General features: G+C 40.3%; 1 protein-coding gene and 1 non-coding gene across 2 annotated transcripts; both read right to left on the bottom strand.

Annotated features, from left to right (window-relative positions):
• Positions 1–576: 576 nt before the first annotated feature.
• LOC140680157 (uncharacterized) lies at positions 577–27565 on the bottom strand. Its single transcript, XM_072916532.1, has 6 exons — positions 27349–27565; positions 26208–26438; positions 19032–19292; positions 15314–15384; positions 792–830; positions 577–678 (listed from the first exon to the last, which is right to left on the bottom strand). Exons 1-6 carry the CDS (start codon positions 27449–27451, stop codon positions 577–579), a joined length of 807 nt encoding a protein of 268 aa, XP_072772633.1. The 5' UTR covers positions 27452–27565.
• Positions 9054–9125, bottom strand: trnap-agg (transfer RNA proline (anticodon AGG)). The gene has a single exon. It is a non-coding gene; the product is annotated as a tRNA-Pro (tRNA).
• Positions 27566–27933: the final 368 nt, after the last annotated feature.

Genomic DNA, 27933 nt, shown 5'->3' with positions numbered 1-27933 from the left:
TCTTTGTTTAAAAATAGAACAAGCACATTCTGAAAATGTACACATCATAATGTTGTTGTTTTTTTACACTTAAATGTTGCTGTTAATAATATTCTACCTTTATTTGTCCTTATTTATACTTTCTGAATAAATGATGTGATAATGTTCATCAGTCAACTCATTGGTGTTCATTTTCAATCTATATCTAAAAAAGTAACATCAAAAATCAATTTACATGATGTTATTTATATACTTTGCTCATTTTCTTTGATTTTTTTTTTTTTTTTTTACATATGTAGCATCATCTACAAAGATACAAATAATTGCTATTGTGACATCTAGTGGACATATTTGCAGACCAAGGTCCAACTTTGTTGCCTCTTCTTCTGCCAGAACTAATCCAATCCACACACAAATGTCAGTACTAAAGGGCCCTATGTTATTATGTGCCCAGAGTGAAATAGCTACTAGTTAACCTGCTGCTTTGCTTTCTCCAACATGAATATAAACATTCACCATATGCAAAACACAATACCAGTTCATTCATTCACTTCAACACAGACATGTTTTATCGAGGGACGTAACTTTCACACTGCCTTATGTGACGTAGTGAGTGTCATCCGAGGCCAGAAAGGGGCAGAAAGAGTATAGAGAGAGTATAGCCAACAGGGTTTTGGAGTTGGTGTCCAACATGGCACCCTGTAGTCACGTGAAGGGTTTTTAACCAATCATTTGGGAGACTGCCTGGCCATACGCTCTCTAATTGGTCAAATCCTCTCAGGTGACTACAGGGCACCTTGTTAGACACCAACTCTGAACCCGGGTTGGCCAAACTCTCTCTCTACACGACTCTGGAAAGGAGCACACATCAGTGACCTCTAGAGGACGATGCCAGTAAATACACAACATTGTTACTATGTTTTTTTGATTGATTGATTGAGACTTTTATTAGTAGGTTGCACAGTGAAGTACATATCCCGTACAATTGACCACTAAATGGTAACACCCAAATACGTTTTTCAACTTGTTTAAGTCGGGGTGCACTTAAATTGATTCATGATACAGATGTATACTATCAGATATATACTATCATCATAATACAGTCGTCACACAAGATAATCACATTGAATTATTTACATTATTTACAATCCGGGGAGTGGAAGGGGGGTCGGGGGGGGTTAGGTTTGGTTGTTATCATCAATCATCAACAATTGAGAACAGAGAAATGGATATTGAAACAGTGTAGGTCTGAGTTGGTAGGATATGGAGAGAGAGAGAGAGAGAGAGAGAGAGAGAGAGAGAGAGAGAGAGAGAGAGAGAGAGAGAGAGAGAGAGAGAGAGAGAGAGAGAGATCAGAAGGCATAAGAAAAAGTATCTGCATTTGATTGTTTACATTTGATTATTAACAATCCAGGGAGGGTGTTAGTTTAGGGTTGAAGTTGCCTGGAGGTGAACTTTTAGTGCGGTTTTGAAGGAGGATAGAGATGCCCTTTCTTTTATACCTGTTGGGAGCGCATTCCACATTGATGTGGCATAGAAAGAGAATGAGTTAAGACCTTTGCTAGTTCGGAATCTGGGTTTAACGTGGTTAGTGGAGCTCCCCCTGGTGTTGTGGTTATGGCGGTCATTTATGTTAAGGAAGTAGTTTGACATGTACTTCGGTATCAGGGAGGTGTAGCAGATTTTATAGACTCAATGTCTTACATTGTTGTGTTCATATATGTTTATATTGTTCACAAAATGATAGTCAAAATCATTTAATGATCTTGAAAACTTTCCCTGTATTTACTGGTTGGTGTGATCAATACCAACATGTACAGTAACGCCCACAAACACTTGCACTTTGTCAGCAAAGTTCTTGTGACAAAGAAAAGAAAAGAAGAATGTTGCTGAGCTAATGCCCCGCCTATCCTCCCCCGAGCCACGAACCACTTCATCTGGGACACAAAGGACAAGACAAAACTGCAACACTAAATGTATGCATCCTTTCCAACGGCCACTGGGGGGCAGTAGAGGTAACTGTTCCAGCAAGGTTTTACAAAGTGTTTTACAAGGTCTGACTCAAATTGCCTACCTGGTCTGTGTGACTACACTCTGGCAACCCATCTTGTCTGATATAGTCCTCAAACATACATGTTGCTACTGTAAAGGCACGCTGGAAAAGGTTGACATAGCGTTTAAAGTAGTCCCTAACCACAAGTACACACCTGTTGCCCTGAGATGTAACAGGTAACTCAGTAATATTCATAGCGGCAGGTCCTATCATGTTGAAATGTACCATCTTTATCTTTCATGATGGTCACTGCGGTTAAGTGGCTTGGATCAAGCATCCAGTCAATGTTTGGCTTACCGTGTCAAATTTCACAGTTCACTTTCCTTTTCTTGGATGCTTGTAATGGCCATAGGGGTCCATCGAGGCGTATATATATAATGAATATTGCCAGTCACAGTTAACTTGTGCTCAGCTGGGAAAATAAATAAATATATATATATGTATATATATATATATATATATATATATATATATATATATATATATATATATATATATATATACTTATTATGTCATCCATTTACTTGTTAAAAACTGTTACAGGCGTATCAAATAATCATGTTAATATTAAAAATGTAACTTAAAAATATGTGGGGATATAAAAGGCATCCGGTGCTATCAGACCGGGCGGAAGCGGAAATTGACGTCATAAACCATAGGAGCACCTGTCAGACCCAGCGTTTTTGCTACGGAGCCACTTCTTGGAAGAATCCTCATTTTTTACCTTTTTTGTGGACTTTCCATTGGCCTGTGGAGAACCGGCACAACAGACTCTTTTTCCAGGAGGACTTTGAGTTGGATGCGCAGACGCGGTACCGTGAGTACGCAGCTGCGGCTTCCAAACATTTGATCGCTTGCCCGTACGTGCATGCCTCTATGTGCATGTCACGGACGTAACTTTGGGGACTTTGGGGAAATATATGTGTTGTATGAACTTCGGGAAAGTGCATGGTACTTTGGGCTGTGGGATTGAGTGTTTTGTGCGGGTGTATGGTTTTGTATTGGCGGGTTATATGGACGGGAGGGGGGAGGTGTTTGTTATGCGGGATTAATTTGTGGCATATTAAATACGAACCTGATCGTCTTGTGGCTAATAGTTATACACGTCTTGTGTTTATTTACTATATTAATCATTCCCAGCTGAATATCAGGTCCCACCAAGTCACGTGATACATGTTGTGTGTAAGTCACGTGATACATGTTGTGTGTAAGTCACGTGATACATGTTGTGTGTAAGTCACGTGATACATGTTGTGTGTAAGTCACGTGATACATGTTGTGTGTAAGTCACGTGATACATGTTGTGTGTAAGTCACGTGATGCATGTTGTGTGTAAGTCACGTGATACATGTTGTGTGTAAGTCACGTGATACATGTTGTGTGTAAGTCACGTGATACATGTTGTGTGTAAGTCACGTGATACATGTTGTGTGTAAGTCACGTGATACATGTTGTGTGTAAGTCACGTGATACATGTTGTGTGTAAGTCACGTGTTACATGTTGTGTGTAAGTCACGTGATACATGTTGTGTGTAAGTCACGTGATACATGTTGTGTGTAAGTCACGTGATACATGTTGTGTGTAAGTCACGTGATACATGTTGTGTGTAAGTCACGTGTTACATGTTGTGTGTAAGTCACGTGATACATGTTGTGTGTAAGTCACGTGATACATGTTGTGTGTAAGTCACGTGATACATGTTGTGTGTAAGTCACGTGTGTAAGATGACAAAAAGAGATGTGAGTTGTTTTCAAGGCTTTGGTCCTGAAAAGATGGAAGGCTTTTGCTGGGCGCGGTGGATATTTGGAATGGAAGAAACCTTGGAGGGGACCACAAGTGGTAATGATGATGCCAGCCTATTTCATCCTAAACGTCATTGCAAAAGGACGCTTTCTTCTTTCCTTTATCTTTTTCCGGAAAAACATTTCGGCGACGGGGTTTTCAATGTAAAAGCTTTAATTTGCATTTTCTTTGCAGCCGACTTGCTTCCTCTCGTCGAAACCAGGAAGTATCCTTCGGCCCGTTCAATCCCGGGTTGGGGTTGATGGAAGGAGTTTGGGAAAAAAAACAAATGTGAGAAACGTTGGCCCCCCCGCGACGGTCCCCTTTCCTCTTTGGTCCGGGGTCCCCCCTTACGACTGTCCTTCGCCATTCTTTCCTCTTCTTTTTTAATATTTGTACAAAACCTCACTCGCCCAAAAAAAAAGAAAAGTTTTCGAAAAATGTGGTAGGGGGGGGGGGCTCCAACAACTTTGCCGACTTTACGCTCGGTGACAGAAAAAAAGTTTTCGTGCACAACTTGAGTCCAGCTTTTCTTTCATGTTAAAATCGGTAATGATAACAATCTTTTTTCGTGTTTTTCTGAGGTTAAAAAACAAAACAAAACAAAAAAGTTTCTCCCCCTTACCGTTAAACGCCGCCTCGAGAATGAGGGGGGGAGAAAAGAAAAGGCCCTTTTTAGAAAAAATCTTTGACCTGGTCCTGGCTATTTGGGCGTGCTTCAGTTGGGACAAAAAAAGCATGTAAAGGATCTTGGACTATTTTGGACAAAAAGCCTTCCCACCTGACTTGTCAATGAGCTGCAGAGACTGAGAGGGCATCATCTTCTACCACCACACAAACAAATGAAGCAAGAAAAGTCTTTTCCCAACCTTGAAAAGGGAAGAGGCGGAGAGAAGCAGTTTGTCGCTACATGCGGAAACAAATGCCAAATGGTGTGTGTATCATCTAATAGTGGCCTTCAGATTTCTGTCCTGGGAGTTAAAGACATACACTTGGTTGTCTCCGGTACTGAGAAAGACATGATTCCGTAGTAAGGAGCCCACTTTCACAATACACCACTGTGATAAATAAGCAAACTCCTTCCTTCCATCTTTATTTACAGCGGAAGAGAGACCACCACTGTTTCCCGCGCCTCAAATTCTGACCAATAGCAGTTTGCATTTAGCGGTAGTCGCGTCATCAAGTCTTTATTTTGTCTCTTACTGTGGTGTTGTCTTTATTTTGATATGGCATACAGGATGTGATGTTATTATGCTTGACACATTGACTCCTCTGGAGAATAAACTGATCATTACAACTCATATTAGTAGATTAAAGAAAGAATTTTGCTTTGATTTATTGTTTGAAATACTTAAACTATAGTATTGTTGTTACTTCAATGTTGACGCCAATCAAGCACTTGATGGCGTTGTGTTGCTAGACTAGGAAGCGGAAGTAGCGTTCATGAGGAGTTTCCATCATACAATTATTGATATTGTCTCTCAGTATGCAAAATAAAGGGACTTTGATTTATTGCATCAAATGTTAGTTGTAGTATTTACATGTTTTTCTTCAACAGTTGGGCAAGACAACCACAAGGTGGCGTAGGCCGCACCAGCACTTGTGTGGCTCAACCATGAAGAAGAAAACTATCCAATCAAAACATTTTCAAGAAAACTGTCATATTTCAATTCGCTTTGCATGTTTTTTTTTTGCCATTTGTACAACTTTTATCCGGCTTTTAAATCGAGCCCAAATGGAGCTTTTTAACGAAAGTGAAACATTTACGATGTACTTTTGGGAGAATAGGTTACAAACTTTTGAAGGGTGGCCTTTTGACGAAGACTGGAAAACGTGAGTTTTGAGTCCAAATTGAAAAGAAGTCAGTTTTAATTGTAAACACTGCAGATAAAATGACAAGACGCATGTAGCAGCTTTTTGTTTATAGCATTTCTTTGTTGCAAAGTAGTGTTGTTGAAGCAAGTCTTTAACTCTTTCATTCTTAATAATCAAATGTAAATAATCAAATGTAGATATTTTTTCTTATGCTTTCTGATCTCTCTCTCTCTCTCTCTCTCTCTCTCTCTCTCTCTCTCTCTCTCTCTCTCTCTCTCTCTCTCTCTCAAATTTGCAAAAAAGTTTCTAGTTAAAACGTTTGCAACAAAACTTTCAAGCCATGCTTGTTTAAACTAATGTGAATTACTGATAATCAATGCTATCGCCTCAAATTGGCTATCATTAATTCAGTGTAGGGTTATAGACATCGTGTTGAAATCCCATGCTGTTCCAGGCACTGTAGCTGTCAGTCAAGGTGCCTGTTTGTTAAATAGGAGATGTTGGGCTCAAATCCCGTCAGTGTCTTGAAGTTTTTTCTGTAACACTTTCTCAGTTTGTTTTCAAACCACATGAATGCAAGCCAAATTCTATTCATTTTGAATAAAATCCCAATGGATCCACAGAGTTTGATGTTTACTGCAATGTTTTCTTCCAAAAAATGCCATTTTAAATGTGGATTGAACCAGGACTCAGAAAGAAACACTACTTCAGATGGGTTCCAAATCACTTTGTTACAAGTAGTTTGTCTGGATATTCACCAGAGTAAGCATCCTGGAGATTAAGACAGCAGAGTGGCGCAGCGGAAGCGTGCTGGGCCCATAACCCAGAGGTCGATGGATTGAAACCATCCTCTGCTATGATTTAGGTTTCAGGTGACTATTTGACTGGTTCTTAATTTGAAAGCAAGGCCAACATCAAAACTTACAATTTGATTTTCAGCCAATGGAAAACATGGTGCTCGCTAGTCTTATTGCTGTTATTAGCTGCATTGCATTTCTTGCCTTTTGTAAACGTTGTTAAATCCCTTGTGCACGTAGAATGTGTTCTACTTTGTAGCATGTTTTGTCTGTCGCAGCCCGCATTTCAAACGTTCTTCCTCTTAACCGAGTTCATAAATCTCTTTTACTCCACAGGCATTGGTGGTTCAGTGGTAGAATTTTCGCCTGCCACGCGGGATACCCGGGTCCGATTTCCGGCCAATGTATTCTGTTGCTTTTATTACATTTTAACTAATATTCATAAGGGACAAAAGCAATGTTTGTGACAACCGCAAAATGCAGGCATTCCATCCAAAGGACGTATTGGACTCACCAAAGGCTGAATCAGTATACTTCTAGTTACGTCCATCCAAAGACAATGACAATCGGTCAGCACGTTCGGCTGTTAACTGAGAGGATGGTGGTTCAAGCCCACCCAGGGACGAAATCTTGACGCGAGCACGAGGGTTTGAGGGTTTTCTTGTACAGCCCATGTCCTTCTCTAAATTTGCAAAAAAGTTTCTAGTTAAAACGTTTGCAACATAACTTTCAAGCCATGCTTGTTTAAACTAATGTAAATTACTGATAATCAATGCTATCGCCTCAAATTGGCTATCATTAATTCAGTGTAGGGTTATAGACATCGTGTTGAAATCCCATGCTGTTCAAGGCGCTGTAGCTGTCAGTCAAGGTGCCTGTTTGTTAAATAGGAGATGTTGGGCTCAAATCCCGTCAGTGTCTTGAAGTTTTTTCTGTAACACTTTCTCAGTTTGTTTTCAGACCACAAAATGAATGCAAGCCAAACCCCCCCCCCTCCAGACCCCAGATTGTAAATAATGTAAATAATTCAATGTGATTCTCTTGTGTGATGACTGTATTATGACGTTAGTATATATATGAACCCCGACTTAAACAAGTTGAAAAACTTATTGGGGTGTTACCATTTAGTGGTCAATTATACGGAATATGTACTTCACTGTGCAACCTACTAATAAAAGTCTCAATCAATCAATCCCTTGAATGTGTGCAGTTTGGAAAATTGAGCTAAGAGTTTTAAATCACTGTTAAGGGGTTGTCCAGGAATTGAACCCGGGACCTCTCGCACCCTAAGCGAGAATCATACCACTAGACCAACAAGCCCCAAAAAATATAATTGTAGATAAAAATCTCATGAATAGTGAGATTTTAACAGGGAAATCAGAATCCCATGCAGCCCTTACCCTTCCGGGCTACATTATACACCCCTTCTACCACCAAACCCCGCCCCCACCCCAACCCTGCTCCCCCACACATCAACCCCCCCCCCCCCCCTCCTCCGTGCGTCGGTTGAGGTGGGCGGGGTTTAGTAGCGGGGGTGTATAATGTAGCCGGGAAGAGTTAGGGCTGCATGGGATTCTGGGTATTTGTTCTGTTGTGTTTATGTTGTGTTAAGGTGCAGATGTTCTACCGAAATGTGTTTGTCATTCTTGTTTGGTGTGGGTTCACAGTGTGGCGCATTATTTGTAAGAGTGTTAAAGTTTTTTATACCTCCACCGTCAGTGTAACCTGTGTAGTTGTTGACCAAGTATGCCTTGCTGTCACTTACGTGAGCAAGTAAAAGCCCCGTACAACGTGTGGTTGGGCCGGCACGCTGGTTGTAGTGGGCACTAAATGCTGTACCATCACGGCACGTTCGAGAGAACAGTTGCCCTGAAATTTGTAGTCTGCCAAGTATGACGCTGTCAAGCGCCATTCATATAAAACTTGCGGGCCGCACTAACATTCAAATTTCATATTGAGGTGATGGCTGCGTGTCTGAGACCCTTGGTTTATACATAGCACAAAGCAAAAAAAAAAACTTTGAATGCAGTGTTATTTCATTCTAAATTTCAAAAGATTTTTGTGGTTCCCATTGTTTTCTTTAATTTGTGAAACTGGTCAAAATGGCTCTTTGAGTGGTAAAGGTTGCCGACCCCTGGACTAGACCAACAAGCCCTGAAAAATCAAGTTTCATCAAAAATGTTCATGAATTGTGAGATTTTAACAGGGACATCATTCTGAAACTGGGTTAGTATATTGCACTTTTACCACTAATTTAAAGGTATGGCTATTTCCATGCAAAAAAGAACTAAAGGTTACAAGCTCTGGACCTTTTGCACCCTAAGCGAGAATCATACGACTCGACCAACATAAACCGCAAAAACATGTTTCAACAAAAAGTCTTACAAATTGTGAGATTTTAACAGGGAAATCATTCTGAAACTGGGTTAGTATATTGCACTTTTACCACTAATTTAAAGGTATGGCTATTTTCCTGCAAAAAAGACCTAAGGGTTACAAGCTCTGTCCTAAAACAATTAAAGGTTGTAAATTGAGCTACCACTGTATTCGATTTTATACATTTTCATTGATCCCTTCATTGTGTGCAGTTTGGAAAATTGAGCTAAGACTTTTAAATCACTGTTAAGGGCTTGTCCAGGAATTGAACCCGGGACCTCTCGCACCCTAAGCGAGAATCATACCACTAGACCAACAAGCCCTACGGCAACAGTTACCAAATTCTCAAAAAAGTTTATATTTTATCTGGGGAAACAACCTGTTACTGCACTTTTATGGCCATGGATGAAGTGCTGGCTGTCCAGAGTCGGGACCCGGGGTGGACCGCTCGCCTGTGCATCGGCTGGGAACATCTCTGCGCTGCTGACCCGTCTCCGCTCGGGATGGTGTCCTGCTGGCCCCACTATGGACTGGACTCTTACTATTATGTTGGATCCACTATGGACTGGACTCTCACAATATTATGTCAGACCCACTCGACATCCATTGCTTTCGGTCTCCCCTAGAGGGGGGGGGGGGTTACCCACATATGCGGTCCTCTCCAAGGTTTCTCATAGTCATTCACATCGACGTCCCACTGGGGTGAGTTTTTCCTTGCCCGTATGTGGGCTTTGTACCGAGGATGTCGTTGTGGCTTGTGCAGCCCTTTGAGACACTTGTGATTTAGGGCTATATAAATAAAGATTGATTGATTGATTGATTGAAAAGCACTGTTAAGGGCTTGTCCGGGAATTGAACCAGGGACCTCTCGCACCCTAAGCGAGAATCATACGACTAGACCAGGGGTCGGCAACCCGCAACTCCGGAGCCGCATGCGGCTCTTTGATCACTCTGATGCGGCTCAGCAGCTTACTTGCTGAACCCCCCGATTTTCCTGGGAGATTTCCGGATTTCGGTACCTCTCGCAGAAAACTCCCGGGATTAATATTCTCCAATTTTCACCCTAACAATAATAATAAGGGCGTGCCATGTTGGTACAGCATTTAGCGCCCTCTACAATCTGTACAAACAGCGTGTGCCAGCCCAGCCCTTTGTTGTATGCATCTTCTACTTGCACACGCAAGTGACAGCAAGGCATACTTGGTCAACAGCCACACAGGTTACACTGACGGTGGCGGTATAAAAAACTTTAACACTCTTACTAATAATGCGCCACACTGTGAACCCACACCAAACAAGAATGATAAACACATTTCGGGAGAACATCTTCACCGTAAAACAACATAAACACAACAGAACAAATACCCAGAATCCCATGCAGCCCTAACTCTTCCGGGCTACATTATACACCCCTGCTACCACCAAACCCCGCCCCCACCCCAACCCTGCTCCCCCACACATCAGTTGCCCTGAAATTCGTAGTCTGACGGAAAAATCGGGAGGGTTGAAAAGTATGACGCTGTCAAGCGCCATTCATATAAAACTGGCGGGCCGCGCTAACAAACATTCAATTTTCATATTAAGGTGATGGCTGCGTGTCTGAGACCCTTGGTTTATACATAGCACAAAGCAAAAAACAACAACTTTGTATGCAGTGTTATTTCATTCTAAATTTCAAAAGGTTTTTGTGGCTCCCATTGTTTTCTTTAATTTGTGAAACTGGTCAAAATGGCTCTTTGAGTGGTAAAGGTTGCCGACCCCTGGACTAGACCAACAAGCCCCGAAAAAACAAGTTTCATCAAAAATGTTCATGAATTGTGAGATTTTAACAGGGAAATCATTCTGAAACTGGGTTAGTATATTGCACTTTTACCACTAATTTAAAGGTATGGCTATTTCCATGCAAAAAAGAACTAAAGGTTACAAGCTCTGGACCTTTTGCACCCTAAGCGAGAATCATACGACTCGACCAACATAAACCGCAAAAACATGTTTCAACAAAAAGTCTTACAAATTGTGAGATTTTAACAGGGAAATCATTCTGAAACTGGGTTAGTATATTGCACGTTTACCACTAATTTAAAGGTATGGCTATTTTCCTGCAAAAAAGAACCAAGTGTTACAAGCTCTGTCCTAAAACAATTAGAGCTCGTAAATTGAGCTACCACTGTATTTGATTTTATACATTTTCATTGATCCCTTCATTGTGTGCAGTTTGGAAAATTAAGCTAAGAGTTTTAAATCACTGTTAAGGGCTTGTCCAGGAATTGAACCTGGGACCTTACGCACCCTAAGCAAGAATCATACCACTAGACCAACAAGCCCCGAAAATTATAATTTTAGATAAAAATCTCATGAATTGTGAGATTTTAACAAGGAAATCATTCTGAAATTGTGTTATTATATTGCACTTTTACCACTAATTTAAAGGGGAACATTATCACCAGACCTATGTAAGCGTCAATATATACCTTGATGTTGCAGAAAAAAGACCATATATTTTTTTGCCCGATTTCCGAACTCTAAATGGGTGAATTTTGGCGAATTAAACGCCTTTCTATTATTCGCTCTCGGAGCGATGACGTCACAACGTGACGTCACATCAGGAAGCAATCCGCCATTTTCTCACTTTCGTCGGTGTGTTGTCGGAGGGTGTAACAACACGAACAGGGACGGATTCAAGTTGCACCAGTGGCCCAAAGATGTGAAAGTGGCAAGAAATTGGACGAAATTTGTTCAAAATACGAGGGTGTGGGTAAAGCCGACGAAATGGTCAGTCGTTTGTTCCGCACACTTTACCGACGAAAGCTATGCTACGACAGAGATGGCAAGAATGTGTGGATATCCTGCGACACTCAAAGCAGATGCATTTCCAACCATAAAGTCAAAGAAATCTGCCGCCAGACCCCCATTGAATCTGCCGGAGTGTGTGAGAAATTCAGGGACAAAGGACCTCGGTAGCACGGCAAGCAATGGCGGCAGTTTGTTCCCGCAGATGAGGGAGCTAAACCCCCTGGATGTCTTGGCTCACACCGTCCCTTATGCCACCGAAGATGATCAAGAGAAGAATATCGACCCTAGCTTCCCTGGCCTGCTGACATCAACTCCAAAACTGGACAGATCAGCTTTCAGGAAAAGAGAGCGGATGAGGGTATGTCTACAGAATATATGAATTGATGAAAACTTTATTCATTACTCGCGGTTTTACGTAAATTATTATACATAAACTGTGTTTACCAATAATTTAGCTTAAAAACATTTATTGTTTTCAATCATTCGAGTACATTCGGGTAGTCTTGTGTAATGCAGTATTTTGTGTCTATTTAGGTATGGTTAACCTGAGTGCTGAAATCCTGGAAAAATATATGTTCTTAGCGCGCCTGAAATGGGCTGTCTGCACTCTCAAAGTGCATGTTGTTGCCAAATGTATTTCATATGCTGTAAACCTAGTTCATAGTTGTTAGTTTCCTTTAATGCCAAACAAACACATACCAATCGTTGGTTAGAAGGCCATCGTCCAATTCAACCTCGCTTTCTCCCGTGTCGCTGGCTGTCGTGTCGTTTTCCTCGGTTTCGCTTGCATACGGTTCAAACCGATATGGCTCAATAGCTTCAGTTTCTTCTTCAATTTGGTTTTCGCTACCTGCCTCCACACTACAACCATCCGTTTCAATACATGCGTAATCTGTTGAATCGCTTAAGCCGCTGAAATCCGAGTCTGAATCCGAGCTAATGTCGCTATAGCTTGCTGTTCTATGCACCATGTTTGTTTGTGTTGGCATCACTATGTGACGTCACAGGAAAATGGACGGGTGTATATAACGATGGTTAAAATCAGGCACTTTGAAGTTTTTTTTTAGGGATATTGCGTGATGGGTAAAATTTTGAAAAAAAAATTCGAAAAATAAAATAAGCCACTGGGAACTGATTTTTAATTGTTTTAACCCTTCTGAAATTGTGATAATGTTCCCCTTTAAGTGTTTTTAAATCCCTGCAGCTTCCATGACTGTTACACACTTGTGTCTACTGGCCTGATACTTAAACCTGAACATCTTATCACACACAGTGCAACTAAACTTTTTCTCTCCAGTGTGTGTTCTCATGTGTCTGGTCATGTCACGCTTTCTGGTGAAACTCTTCTTACAAACAGAGCAAGTAAAAGGTTTCTCACCTGTGTATATTCTCATGTGTAATATAAGTTCCTTTATCATTCGTTCCTGTATATCGGTTGGGAACATCTCTGCGCTGCTGACCCGTCTCCGCTCGGGATGGTTTCCTGCTGACCCCACTGTGGACTGGACTCTTACTGTTATGCTGGATCCACTATGGACTGGACTCTCACAATATTATGTTAGACCCACTCGACATCCATTGCATTCGGTCTCCCTAGAGGGGGGGGGGGGGGGGGTTACCCACATATGCGGTCCTCTCCAAGGTTTCTCATAGTCATTCACATCGACGTCCCACTGGGGTGAGTTTTTCCTTGCCCTTATGTGGGCTATACCGAGGATGTCGTTGTGGCTTGTGCAGCCCTTTGAGACACTTGTGATTTAGGGCTATATAAATAAACATTGATTGATTGATTGATTGTTGAATCTTTTAGCACAAGCTGAGCAAGCAAAAGGTTTCTCTCCAGTGTGTGTTCTCATGTGTCTGGTCATGATTTGCTTTCTGGAGAAACTCTTCTTACAAACAGAGCAAGTAAAAGGTTTCTCACCTATGTGTGTTCTCATGTGTAATATAAGATCCTTTTTAGTGTTGAATCTTTTAGCACAAGCTGAGTGTCAGGTTCAAACACTGATGACATATATTCTTCAGACAAGAAGCAAGGAATCAAGCAGAGACAGAGTTCAATTTAGCTCATGAGGAGAACCCATGGAGCTGCACACTTAGTCACAGTCTCGCCCTACGCTCTAAGGTTCAGCTCCCGCGTCCCTCTATTTATTCAAGAGTTCCACAGTCAACATCACTGAGGCCGCCTCTAAAAGGAGTGGTCACATATACTATGCAAAGCAGGTCCAGGACGCACAATACGTGACAGAATGTGGTGGGGGCCTTGTAATTTCGCCTTGTCTCCGCTTCGTCTGCGTGTTGTCATCTTATCTTCATTGAGGTACTTAAAGTCTCTGCTTCGTCTGCGCGTTGTCGTCTTATCTTCGTTGAGGTCCTTGAACTCCTTGGCGTTTAGCGGGCTAAAACAAAGATAACATCTGTGGCTGAGGCCACCCCTCAGACAAGAAGTTTTTGTCCTTGCACAAATAGAAAAGTCTATCTTGAGCACAATAACTAATAACTAAAGCAACAGACTTTAAGGATACTAAATTTAGTGTGATAATATATACATAATTATTTTAACACTAATCAAGCAAAAGGTTTCTCCCCAGTGTGTGTTCTCATGTGTAATATAATTTTCTTCTTAGTGTTGAATCTTTTAGCACAAGCTGAGCAAGCAAAAGGTTTCTCTCCAGTGTGTGTTCTCATGTGTGTGGTCATGATTTGCTTTCTGGAGAAACTCTTCTTACAAACAGAGCAAGTAAAAGGTTTCTCTCCAGTGTGTATTCTCATGTGTGTGGTCATTTGTTCCTTTCTGGAGAAACTCTTCTTACAAACAGAGCAAGTAAAAGGTTTCTCTCCAGTGTGTGTTCTCATGTGTAATTTAATTTTCTTCCTAGTGTTGAATCTTTTAGCACAAGCTGAGCAAGCAAAAGGTTTCTCTCCAGTGTGTGTTCTCAAGTGTGTGGTCATGTCACCCTTTCTGGAGAAACTCTTCTTACAAACAGAGCAAGTAAAAGGTGTCTCACCTGTGTGTGTTCTCATGTGTAATATAATTGTCCTCTTAAAGTTGAATCTTTTAGCACAAGCTGAGCAAGCAAAAGGTTTCTCTCCATTGTGTGCTCTCATGTGTCTGGTCATGTTACGCTTTGTGGAGAAACTCTTCTTACAAACAGAGCAAGTAAAAGGTTTCTCACCTGTGTGAGTTCTCATGTGTAATATCATGTCATTCTTAGTGTTGAATCTTTTAGCACAAACAGAGCAAGTAAAAGGTTTCTCTCCAGTGTGTGTTCTCATGTGTATGGTCATTTGTTCCTTTCTGGAGAAACTCTTCTTACAAACAGCGCAAGTAAAAGGTTTCTCTCCAGTATGTGTTCTCATGTGTTGTGTAAAATGACTCTTCTTTCTAAATAATTTCCCACATTCAGAGCAGTCAAAGTGTTTGTTGTTAGTGTGATGTCTCGTATCACCTTTAGAGTCATTTTTACTCTCCAAAGGTTTTTGGATGTGGTCACTGTGATCAGAAGAGTGTGACATCATGTGGTCCATGTCTGACAGTGGAGCAAAGATGCTGTCTGGTTCTGACTTGATATCTTCACAATGCTCTCCATCAGCTTCTGTGATGTGTTGACTTACAAGCTCCGCCCCTCTGTTCTCCTCACTTTGACTGTGATGAAGCTGTAAGGACTGAGCTTCATCTTCATCATGAAGCTGCTCCTCTTTAATGTGGGAGGGGGCCTGTAGCTCCTTCTGTCCCACACTGGTGTGCCACTCCTCTTCATGACTCCCCGCTGACACCCGCTGGACGTCTGCAGAACAAATGAGGTGTTACTGTATTGAAGTTTGCAGTATTCAAACTATTGACATGTGAGCTAGGCCAAATAGACAGTGATGGGCAAGCTACCTGGACAATGTAGTAAGCTAAGCTACAAGTTGCTCTCAATTAAATGGAGCTAAGCTATCCTCAGAGAATTGTAGCACGCTACACTACAAGCTACACTGCAAAAGTAGCTTGCCACATCAAATATATATATATATATATATATATATATATATATATATATATATATATATATATTGGCCCACATGTATAATATCAATGTTTATGTTGTCCATGGAAAGAAGTTAGTAAGAAGCAAAATAAAAACAACCAACCATGGATGACAAAAGGACTGAAAAATGCTTGTCACAAAAAAAAGACATGATATGGAATATTAATAACACAGACATCTATAGAGGCAGAAAATAAGTATAATAAATATAAAAACAAGCTAATTGGTATACTAGGAACATGTAAGAAGGAATACTACAGACAATTATTAAAGAAGAACAGAAACAACATGAGAGCAACATGGGGCATCCTAAATAGCATCATTAAAAATGCTGCTAAGAAAGATTACCCCCAGTACTTTCTACATGGAAATACAAAAAATGACAATATGAACCAAATAGTTGAACGTTTTAATGATTCAAAATGTCTAGGTATAATAATTGATGATAAATTGAACTGGAAATCTCATGTAAAAAATATACAACATAAAGTAGCAAGAAACACGTCAATAATGAATAAAGCAAAACATGTTCTAGACCAAAAATGACTTCATATTCTCTACTGCTCACTAGTGTTACATATCTGACTTATTGTGTAGAAATATGGGAAATAACTACAAAAGTACACTTCATTCATTAACTGTGTTACAAAAAGATCAGTTATAATAATACATCATGTTGGATATAGACAACATACAAACACTTTATTTATTGAATCAAAAATACTGAAATTCCACCACATAGTGAATTTGCAAACAGCTAAAATGATACACAAAGCAAACTATAACCTGCTAGCCAAGAATGTACAACAATTCTCAACAAAAGAGGAGAAACATAATCTTAGAGAAAAATGTAATTTAAAACATTTGTATGCACGTACAACACTTAAGACCTTCAGTATATCAGTATGTGGAATTAAATGATGGAATGGATGAAGCAAAGCAATCAAACAATGTACTAATATGATCCACTTCAAGAAACTCTTCACACTTAAAGTGTTTACAAAGTACAAAGAAGAAGATAAACATTCTCAATTTATTTCATCCATCATTCATTTTCTACATCATCTTACTCATCTCACCATATGAAATATAACTTACTTCACTCATTATTATTTATTTATTTTTATTGTGATTACTTATGGAGTATATTGTGAATACATTGAGAACAGGAAGTGAACAAAAGGTGTTAGCAACTGTTATGTAAAAGAAAAGGGGTAGGATTAAATAAGCTCTGCTTCTTCCTACTCCTTTTCCAACATGTTGAAAAGACAAATTGGAAATAGTGATGTATCATGTTGTATGCATGCATGTGTGATGTATCATGTTGTATGCATGCATGTGTGATGTATCATGTTGTATGCATGCATGTGTGATGTATCATGTTGTATGCTTGCATGTTCCAAATAAACTCAAGTCAACTAACACTTGGTGGACATTCAAGCCACAAAATGCAAATGGAGTATTGTTGGTGTATTTTGGATGGTTATAGAGGACCTCCCATTGGCTCCATTGCAAGTGGACTTTTATTTACATTTATGAGTTAGAATTAGGGCTGGGTGATATATGGAATATACTGGATATATCGTGGGTTTGTCTCTGTGCGATAAAGAAAATGACTATATGGTGATATTGGAGTAAACGTTCTCACACAGTTGCTTTTAGCTGCAGGCATTACACTACAGGCTCTTCTCACTCTTTCTTGTCTCTCCTTCTCACAGAGACATAAAACAAGTGCACCTTCTTACATACGTCACATACTGTCACGTGTGCAACGTCATACGCTCTCACGGAGCAGACAGGTAGCGGCATGGTAACGTTTGCTGTGGTGCTAGTGGTAATACGAGAGAAAGAAGGTGCCAATCTGGTAACAAATTAAGGAATACTTAATTCCCAAGACAAACAGCAGGGGGTCCATCGTCTGGCGGTGGTTTGGTTTCAAGCGGGTAGATGGTGAACAAGTATGCGGCAAAAGCGTTGCTACAAAAAGTAGCAGCACAGCTAATGTAGCATCATTTGAAAAGTCACCCGCTAGAGAATGAAGAGTGCTTGAAACTCCGCATGTCAACATCTCCGTTCTGTGCCACACCCACAAAATGCCCAAGCAACCATTTCCAGATCAACACCGTATGAAACAAATAGTCAACAACAGGAGGAGATAACGTCCGCAGGAACCTACCACATAGTGAAGGACATACACTATTTGATTTCCTATTATGCAGCTCATTTTTATTTGACACTTATTGAAAGATCTTGTGTGACATCATGCACAAAAGTGCACTTTATTTGTTTTAAACTATTGTAGTGGCGTTCTGTACAAAAAGTGCACTTTAATTTAGTATTGTTATGATATGTCATCTTAGTGACATCATGCACAAAAGTGCACTAATAGCTTGTTTTAAAATGTCTCTGACAATCTTGAACTTTCTGTTTGGAAATTACATGAATGTTTGTGCCACTGCTTAATAACTGTTTAATAAATACACTTTTGCTAAATTGACTTAGTTGTGATTTCTCTGCATGAAAGTTTAAAAGTAGCATATATTAATGCAGTATGAAGAAGAATGTTTTAATGTAGACACATAGAATCATCATACTGCTGTGATTATATACATTAAGTGTTCATTCAAGGCTAAGGCAAAATGTCCACATATATATGGTGTATCGTGACATGGCCTAAACATATCCACATTTATATGGTGCATCGTGACATGGACTAAACATATCCACATATTTATGGTGTATCGTGACATGGCCTAAACATATCGACATATATATGGTGTATCGTGACATGGCCTAAACATATCAACATATATATGGTGTATCGTGACATGGCCTAAACATATCCACATATATATGGTATATCGTGACATGGCCTAAACATATCCACGTTTATATGGTGTATCGTGACATGGACTAAACATATCCACATATATATGGTGTATCGTGACATGGCCTAAACATATCGACATATATATGGTATATCGTGACATGGCCTAAACATATCGACATATATATGGTATATCGTGACATGGCCTAAACATATCCACATATATATGGTGTATTGTGACATGGCCTAAACATATCCACATATATATGTTGTATCGCGACATGGCCTTAACACATCCACATATTAATAAAAGGCCATATCGCCCAGCCCTAGTTAGAATGTGATTTTTATTTTATTTTTTTAATATATCCACCATCATGTCTTTTATAATGATTGTGAACGATAGCAAAATTCCCCCAAAAAGTGCAGTTCCCCTATAAATTCCAATGATTAGATTTAAGACTTGAAGTGTATGAGCATGAAGTGATTAGCCTACTTGGATGAGTCTTCTAAGACAAAGTGAACAGTCCAGTTGTGATGGATTGAATGCCCTGAGAATAAAATGATATGTGCTTACTTGGACTGTGATGAAGCTGTGAGGACTCAGGTGCTTTGTCTTCATGCTCTTCAGTCTTCACAGAGACAACAGTCAGTGGAAACTTGCTGACATCATCCTCCTCCTGCCCTACAACGCACTCTCCCTCCTCTTCCTCTTTCATGTGTGGATCCTCCTCTTCCTCTTTAATGTAGGTGGGCTGTGGATCCTCCTCTTCCTCTTTAATGTAAGTGGGCTGTGGATCATCCTCTTCGTCTTTAATGTGAAGGGGCTGTTGAACGTCTGTTGGGTAAATAAGTAAATAAGATAAAGAGAGAATATAAATAGTTTTGGACTGATACTGTTAACACAATGACATTATTTATGTTCTTTCGTGTGTTGTGTTAAAAGAGTGTAGCAAAACAACCAATAAAAACACGGGGAATACTTCCTTTTGTCCCAGCCACTAAAATTCATTCAAAAGTAAGTACAAAAACAGACTTGGAAATTTGATGAGGAGCAAGTTTTTTTTATAAGTACAAGGCAGCATTGATTGAGGCATTCTTAACATTACACTCACTGATATAAAGTGTGTATATATTTTTTTCTGTATACGGTCTATGACACCTAAACTTTATCTCTAAACTTAACCATAATTTGTGGTGTAGAATGACGTCTAGAACTCAAGATAGTTCCACATGTCTGGGAACGCCACCGAAGGACAATCCTTGATATTACTCAACAAATCTTTAGGGATCTATTCCGTTTCCTAATTAGATTTTTTTTTTCATTTCTGCTTTTCGCAGGAAGAACTCGGCCAGGGGTGTTTAAACTCATTTTAGATGGGTGGCCACATGGAGGAAGATCTACTCCAAGTTGGCTGGACTGGTAAAATTACGGCAAGATAACGTAAAAATAAAGACAACTGCAGATTGTTTTCTTTGTTTAAAAATAGAACAAACACATTCTGAAAATGTACAAATCATGTTGTTTTTTTTACATACAATAGTATTCTATCTTTAGTTGTCCTTTTTTACACTTTCAGAATCAATTATGTGATAATGTTCATCAGTCAACTCATTGGTGTTCATTTTCAATCGATCAAGATAAATAAATAATATCAAAATCAAATTACAGGATGTTATTGATGTAGTTTGCTCATTTTCCCCGACTGGTGCGCTAACATCATGTGTTTTAGTTGTGTTTTACATATGTAGCATCATCTACAAAGATACAAAGAATTGCTATTGCAACATCTAGAGGACACATTTAGAACAGCAGTTTCTTTCATTCAAAAATTTCGACTCATTTTTGTACTTAGCAAACTCATCCCGTCTCATTCACTCATTCACACACTGATGGCGGGATCTGCCATGCAAGGCGCTTACCACGACCCATCAGGAGCAAGGGTGAAGTGTCCTGCTCAAGGACACAACAGACGTGACTAGGTTGTTAGAAGGTGGGGATTGAACCAGGAACCCTCAGGCACGGCCAATCTACCAACCGCGCCACTAGTCTTCCACCATCGACCTGCCTACTAGTCTTCCAACATCGACCTGCCTACTAGCCTTCCACCATCGACCTGCCTGCTAGCTTTCCACCATCGATCTGCCTGCTAGCCTTCCACCATCAACCTGCCTGCTAGCCTTCCACCATCGACCTGCCTGCTAGCCTTCCACCATCGACCTGCCTGCTAGCCTTCCACCATCGACCTGCCTACTAGCCTTCCACCATCGACCTACCTGCTAGCCTTCCACCATCGACCTGCCTGCTAGCCTTCCACCATCGACCTGCCGACTAGCCTTCCACCATCGACCTGCCTGCTAGCCTTCCACCATCGACCTGCATGCTAGCCTTCCACCATCAACCTGCCTACCAGCCTTCCACCACCGTCCTGCCTTCTAGCCTTCCACCATCGGCCTGCCTGCTAGCCTTCCACCATCGGCCTGTCTACCAGCCTTACACCATCGACCTGCCTGCGAGCCTTCCACCATCGACCTGCCTACTAGCCTTCCATCGACCTGCTGTTTGCCTCCAACCATTGGCTTTGTCTACAGGCTTCCACCCGTCGGCCTTGGTTGCTAGTCTTTAGCCATGTCTGCTAACATCTTCAAAAGTGGTAAAACGAGTGGAACTTCTCCTCTCACTATGTCACATATTATTATATTGTGTTTTATACTTTTGTGTGGTTTTACTGGTGTCCCAAATGGGTCTGGTCACCCCCACTCACGAGCTATGCTACTTCAAGATGCACAGTTTGACATATTTGATCATTTGACAATTCATCATAGTGGCAGCTACAAAATAACCTCGGCCTTATCTCAGTTGAAGATTTCTGTGACTTTGGACAAAACAAAATGGCTGCATACTATGGTAGAATCCATTCGTTCTTATTGTTTCCTTGTTTTGAGAGATCACGTCAACATTACTGCATCCTCCCCTATTGTGAGCACTTACTTTCACAGATTAAAGACCGACTCAAAAGATGGTAACTTTAAACGCAAATGTTTAGTTATATTATTGTTATTGCTCTCAGGAAATGTTGAGACTAATCCAGGCCCTGATACACCTACACAATGTCTTACACCTGCGGATTTTAAAACTAGATCTGGTCTTGGGATTATTCATATCAATGTTCGGAGTTTACTCCCTAAACTGGATATGATAAAGATCTGGATAAACTCAACAAATGCTGATATTGTAGTCTTATCTGAAACTTGGCTTAAACAATCTGTGCTTGATACAAATATTTACATTCATGGCTATAATGTCTATCGTACTGACCGACAAAGAAAAGGTGGTGGAGTGGCCATATATATTAAGCAGAGGTTTGATGTTAAATTAGTGCTCTCTGAATCAGTAAGTAAAGAACTTGAACTGTTAGCACTTTAAATCGAATTAGCTAGAAATCACCACATATTGGTAGTGGGGTGTTATAGGCCTCCATCTGCCCCTACTAATTCCCTATCTACTCTTGTAATGCTTCTGTCTCAACTGAAATACAAGGAAATAGTGATTTAAACTGGGACTGGCTCACATCTGTGTCTGACTCTTTGAAAGCACAGTGTGAATCTCTAAATTTAACACAATTAATTAACTCAGCTACAAGACCTAATCCTAAATGCCCTCAAAAAGCTACACTCATTGACTTAATTCTAACAAATATGCCCTTTAAATGTGTTGCATCTGGTGTTTTCCCTAATGATGTGAGTGATCATTGTGTGATTGCAGTAGTGCGAGACACAAGGATACCTAAAAGCAAGCCTCGTCTTCTTGAAAAACGTAGTATGAAATTATTTGACACGCAAGCTTTTTTACATGACTTGCATCTTTTTAATTGGGATAGAATTGCTCTTTTTGATAATGTTGAACTGGCTTGGAAATATTTTCACGAAAACTTCTTGAGTATAGTGAACAAACATGCCCCTTTTAGAAAAGTTATGGTTAAAGGACGTGACAATCAGTGGTTTACATCGGACCTGTCAGATGTATTGCATGAGCGTAATGCTGCTAATCCGCCTATTAAAAGGAGGTGACCCTAGTAATCTAAATAATTACAGACCGATCTCTAAACTCTTTGTTCTGGCAAAAGTGCTTGAATCCCTTATCAGTGAACAGATAAACAACCAACTTTATTCTGTCACCATTTCAGTCAGGTTTTGGCAGAAACCACAGTACTGTTACTGCTGCTATGAAGTTTATAAATAATGGAACTGAAGCTCTTGACAAGAAGCAGTGCTGTCTGTCCCTCTTTATTGACTTTTCAAAGGCATTTGATACTGTTGATCATGTCATTTTATTCAAACGTCTTTCAGCTATTGGTTTTTCTCAGCAAGCAGTTGGAGGGTTTGCAAATGACCTCACAAGTAGAACGCAGGCTGTTCACATAGAAGATTCCTTCTCGGACATACTGCAAGTGAAAAAGGGTGTCCCTCAAGGTTCTGTGTTGGGCCCATTATTAAATAATAATTAATAATCTTGGACAGAATATTCCGAACTCATCTTTCCATTCCTACGCTGATGATACTGTCATATACTGCACAGCACCCACTCCTGCTGAGGCCTTTAAATATCTACAACATGCATTTGACAGAGTACAAGAACAACTTTGCTATCTTCAACTGTTTTTAAATGCAGAGAAAACAAAGTGTATGTTCTTTACCACATCAAAAACTGTAAGATCAGCACTGTGTGAGAACATTTGAACAAGAAATGGGCAACACATTTTGTTAGTATCTTCTTTTAAGTATTTAGGATTTTTAATTAATGACCACTTGAGTTTTAAGGAGCACATTCAGTATGTTGTAAAAAAACAACTAACTTTTACTGGGATTTTATTATAGAAACAAGTCTTGCTTTTCTTTTACTGTGAAACAGAAATTGGTGGAAACAACCTTTTTACCTGTTATTGACTATGGAGATGTGTTGTACATGAATGCTACTGCTGGTTGTCTCCACAAGCTGGATAGTGTGTACCACGAGGCACTGAGATTCATCACCAACTTACTCACCATTGTGTGTTATACTCAATGGTTAACTTACTCACCATTGTGTGTTATACTCAATGGTTAACTTACTCACCATTACTCACCATTGTGTGTTATACTTAATGGTTAATTTACTCACCATTGTGTGTTATACTCAATGGTTAACATACTCACCATTGTGTATTATACTTAATGGTTAACTTACTCAACATTGTGTGTTATACTCAATGGTTAACTTACTCAACATTGTGTGTTATACTCAATGGTTAACTTCCTCACCATTGTGTGTTATACTCAATGGTTAACTTACTCACCATTGTGTGTTATACTCAATGGTTAACTTACTCACCATTGTGTGTTATACTCAATGGTTAACTGGACATCTTTATGTGCTCGACGCCTCAATCATTGGTATGTGTTCATCTACAAAACCATTCTGGGTATCACCCCACCTTATCTGTCTTGTCTTTTAACAAAGAAACAAGGACGTCACAATCTTCGTTCAATGCATGTTCTGCAATTTGTCGTCCCCAAAGTAAGAACTGAACTGGGCAAGAAAGCATTTAGGTTTTCAGCAGCGAAGGCTTGGAATAACCTACAATCCAATATTCAACTTCAAACCCTTGTTACATTGAATGAGTTTAAAGCTTCTGTGAAAGGATTGCAGTCTACCTTGTCTGTATGCACATGTGTTATGTCAGCAAGTTTTAATGTTGTAAATGTCATGTTTTATGTGTTGTTTACTGTTTTTAATGTAACCTTGCTGCTGCCCTCTTGGTCAGGTCTCCCTTGGAAAATAGATATTTGAACTCAATGGGATTTTTACCTGGTTAAATAAAGAAAAATACAAACAAAAGAAAAAACAGCTGTTTATTTGAAGTCTTAAAGAAGTCAACTATGTGTGCAGTGCAAGGTGAAATGCAGTTATGTCATCTTCTTGTCAATAACACACACATCACACTTTTGCGTGTTGTTGCTTCCTTATTTGTCATTATTCAAAGCTGATTTTAATGTGTAGCAGCGGCAGCTGAACTCAATGTGACAACGTGTCATAGTTACGTCAGTCAGCTGGAATTAAAAATACAAATAGTTGTGTCGTTAGTCCAGAATCTTCACGGTCCTCATGGACGACATAATTAGGAACCAGTACTAAAAAAAAATGATACATGGTATACACCTCTTATCTTAAGGCCTACTGAAACCCACTACTACCGACCACGCAGTCTGATAGTTTATCTTTTAATGATGAAATCTTAACATTGCAACACATGCCAATACGGCCGGGTTAGCTTACTAAAGTGCAATTTTAAATTTTGCGCGAAATATCCTGCTGAAAACGTCTCGGTATGATGACGCCTGCGCGTGACGTCACGGATTGTAGAGGACATTTTGGGACAGCATGGTGGCCAGCTATTAAGTCGTCTGTTTTTGGTGAATCTTTTGCAATTTGTTCAATGAACAAAGGAGACAGCAAAGAAGAGAGCTGTAGGTGGGAAGCGGTGTATTGCGGCAGGTGTTGTGCCGGATAACGCACCCCCGCCGTAGAATGCACCCCTTGACTGGTGTGCCGGATAACACAGCCGGTGTTTTATTGTTTACATTCCCGGAAGATGACAGTCAAGCTTTACCATTGGCCTGTGGAGAACTGGGACAACAGAGACTCTTACCAGGAGGACTTTGAGTTGGATGCGCAGATGCGGTACCGTGAGTACTCATGCAGCTGCGGCTTCCAAACATTTGATCGCTTGCCCGTAGGTGCGTGCCGCTATGTGCATGTCACGTACGTAACTTTGGGGATATATATGTGCTGTATGAACTTTACGGAGGTAAAAGGTACTTTGGGCTGTGGGATTGAGTGTGTTGTGCAGGTGTTTGAGTTGTATTGACGGGTTATATGAACAGGAGGGGTGAGGTGTTTGTTATGCGGGATTAATTTGTGGCATATTAAATATAAGCCTGGTTGTGTTGTGGCTAATAGATTATATATATGTCTTGTGTTTATTTACTGTTTTAGTCATTCCCAGCTGAATATCAGGTCCCACCCGCCTCTCACAGCATCTTCCCTATCTGAATCGCTCCCACTGCCCTCTAGTCCTTCACTCTCACTTTCCTCATCCACGAATCTTTCATCATGGCTCAAATAAATGGGGAAATTGTCGCTTTCTCGGTCCGAATCGCTCTCGCTGCTGGTGGCCATGATTGTAAACAATGTGTGGATGTGAGGAGCTCCACAACCTGTGACGTCACGCAACTTGTCTGCTACTTCCGGTACAGGCAAGGCTTTTTTTATCAGCGACCAAAAGTTGCGAACTTTATCGTCGATGTTCTCTACTAAATCCTTTCAGCAAAAATATGGCAATATCGCGAAATGATCAAGTATGACACATAGAATGGAACCGCTATCCCCGTTTAAATAAGAAAATCGCATTTCAGTAGGCCTTTATCTTCACCACTAAACCTTTGAAATATGCTGACATGTGGGCTGCTAAAGGTAAATAAACAGTAGCCATATTGAATATTTGCCTTCATTTGACCACGTGAGGTAAGGAGGGCGGCCTCTAGGTCACATGGTTACACCCCAGCAATTACACTGTTGATGATTGATGAGCATTCATTTTTAAATGGTGGTGTTAAAAAGCAAGTATATCTCCATCTTTAGTCATAAATGTGGCCCCCGGATGAACATGTGTCACAAACATTGTATTAGATGATATGTGGATGTTGTGCTTACTTGGACTGTGATGAAGCTGTGAGGACTCAGGTGCTTTGTCTTCATGCTCTTCAGTCTTCACAGAGACAACAGTCAGTGGAAACTTGCTGACATCATCCTCCTCCTGCCCTACAACACACTCTCCCTCCTCGTCCCCTTTCAAATGTGAGGGCTGTGGATCCTCTAAAGTGAAACTATCCCCCTGCAGATGAGGGAGACATTCTTCTTGGTGTCCAATCAGCTGATGGATGTCTACAGGACACCAACAAAACACATTTTAACTCCTACATGCTAAATATTAAATCATACATGAAATATAGGGCTGTGGCTATTGAAAATGTTATTAATCAAGTGTTCTACTGGAAATGTTTTCGATTAATCGAGTAACTGGATAAAACTTAGTGTTTCTTGGTTAAAGACAAATTTAAGCGACTTTAAGACATTTCACTTTTCACAAAAGTCAAAGTACCAATGATTGTCACACACACACTAGGTGTGGCCATATTGTTCTCTGCTTTTGACCCATCACCCTTGATCACCCCCTGGGAGGTGAGGGGAGCAGTGAGCAGCAACGGTGGTCGCGCCCGGGAATATTTTTTAAAGGTGATTTAACCCCCAATTGCTGAGTGCCAAGCAGGGAGGTGATGGGTTCCATTTTTATAGTCTTTGGTATGACACAAGCTACTGATCTCAGGGCGGACACTCTAACCACTAGGCCACTGAGTAGGTGGATGTAGCAGGTGTTGTAGTAGGTTAATGGCTGCACCAATATGAAGGAAATAACAGGTCAGTATAGCTTTTACACACATAAATAACTTGTCAAACCTGCCAGCTAGCAGGCTAGGTTTACAGCGTCAGTTACCATGGTAACTGACTTTGTCTAACCTCTCTTATTTTTGGAGGTCAAACTCTGGAGCTTTACATACTCAGGAGTTTGCACTTAACCTGCTCTCTGGAATATTCCCCCGGTGACTGTGTGAGTTTTGTGTAAACATGTTGATACACTTTGTTACAAACTGAGAGGAACATCAACCTCTCATAAATATTGTGTGTCTGAACATCCTCACATGACAATTCATCTTCCTATAGACAATCTATTGAAGAAAAGTGTTCATAATAAATATAAAGTTAGTAAAGATGTGAGAGTAAGAAGTAAACAAACCTGTTGTGTGTAACACAACTTGATGTTTTTCATGTTGTCGCTCCTTCTCCTCTTTTGTTGGACAAAGTTCCTCCTCGTACTCTGCTATGGTTCTTTCGCACATTTTCACACAATCACAACACTTTACACTCACACTTGATCTCTGCTTAGCGATGTGTTTTCATCTCTCTTTGTTAGCAGCTAACAAGCTAAGCTAACTAGCGAGCTAAGCTAGCTCGAGAAGTGCGCTCAGACTAATATACAAACAGTTATTATGACTCTATTTAATAGAGTGTAATAAAGGACATATATGTGTACATGGACGCACAGATTAAGAACACTGAACTGTGACGACTGCAATAACGTCTTCACCGTCAGACGCCATCTTGCTTTATCCTCGCCCTGTTTGCTTCGCGCGCAGTCTTGTAAGATCTCGCGAGAGAAACAAGTAACCAGCTCTTTCCCTCTCCACCCCCGGTACAACTATTTTAACATTCTGAAAATAAAAAAAAACTTGTACATTTTCAAAACAAAGACATACAACTTATTTTGGTAAATAAACAGTAGCTTATATGACCCCTTTAAATGATAAGTTGCCTGATCAGA

Source organism: Nerophis lumbriciformis, linkage group LG28, assembly GCF_033978685.3.
Source record: "Nerophis lumbriciformis linkage group LG28, RoL_Nlum_v2.1, whole genome shotgun sequence".
Classification (NCBI taxonomy): domain Eukaryota; kingdom Metazoa; phylum Chordata; class Actinopteri; order Syngnathiformes; family Syngnathidae; genus Nerophis; species Nerophis lumbriciformis.
This window is presented reverse-complemented; position numbering and strand designations above follow the sequence as displayed.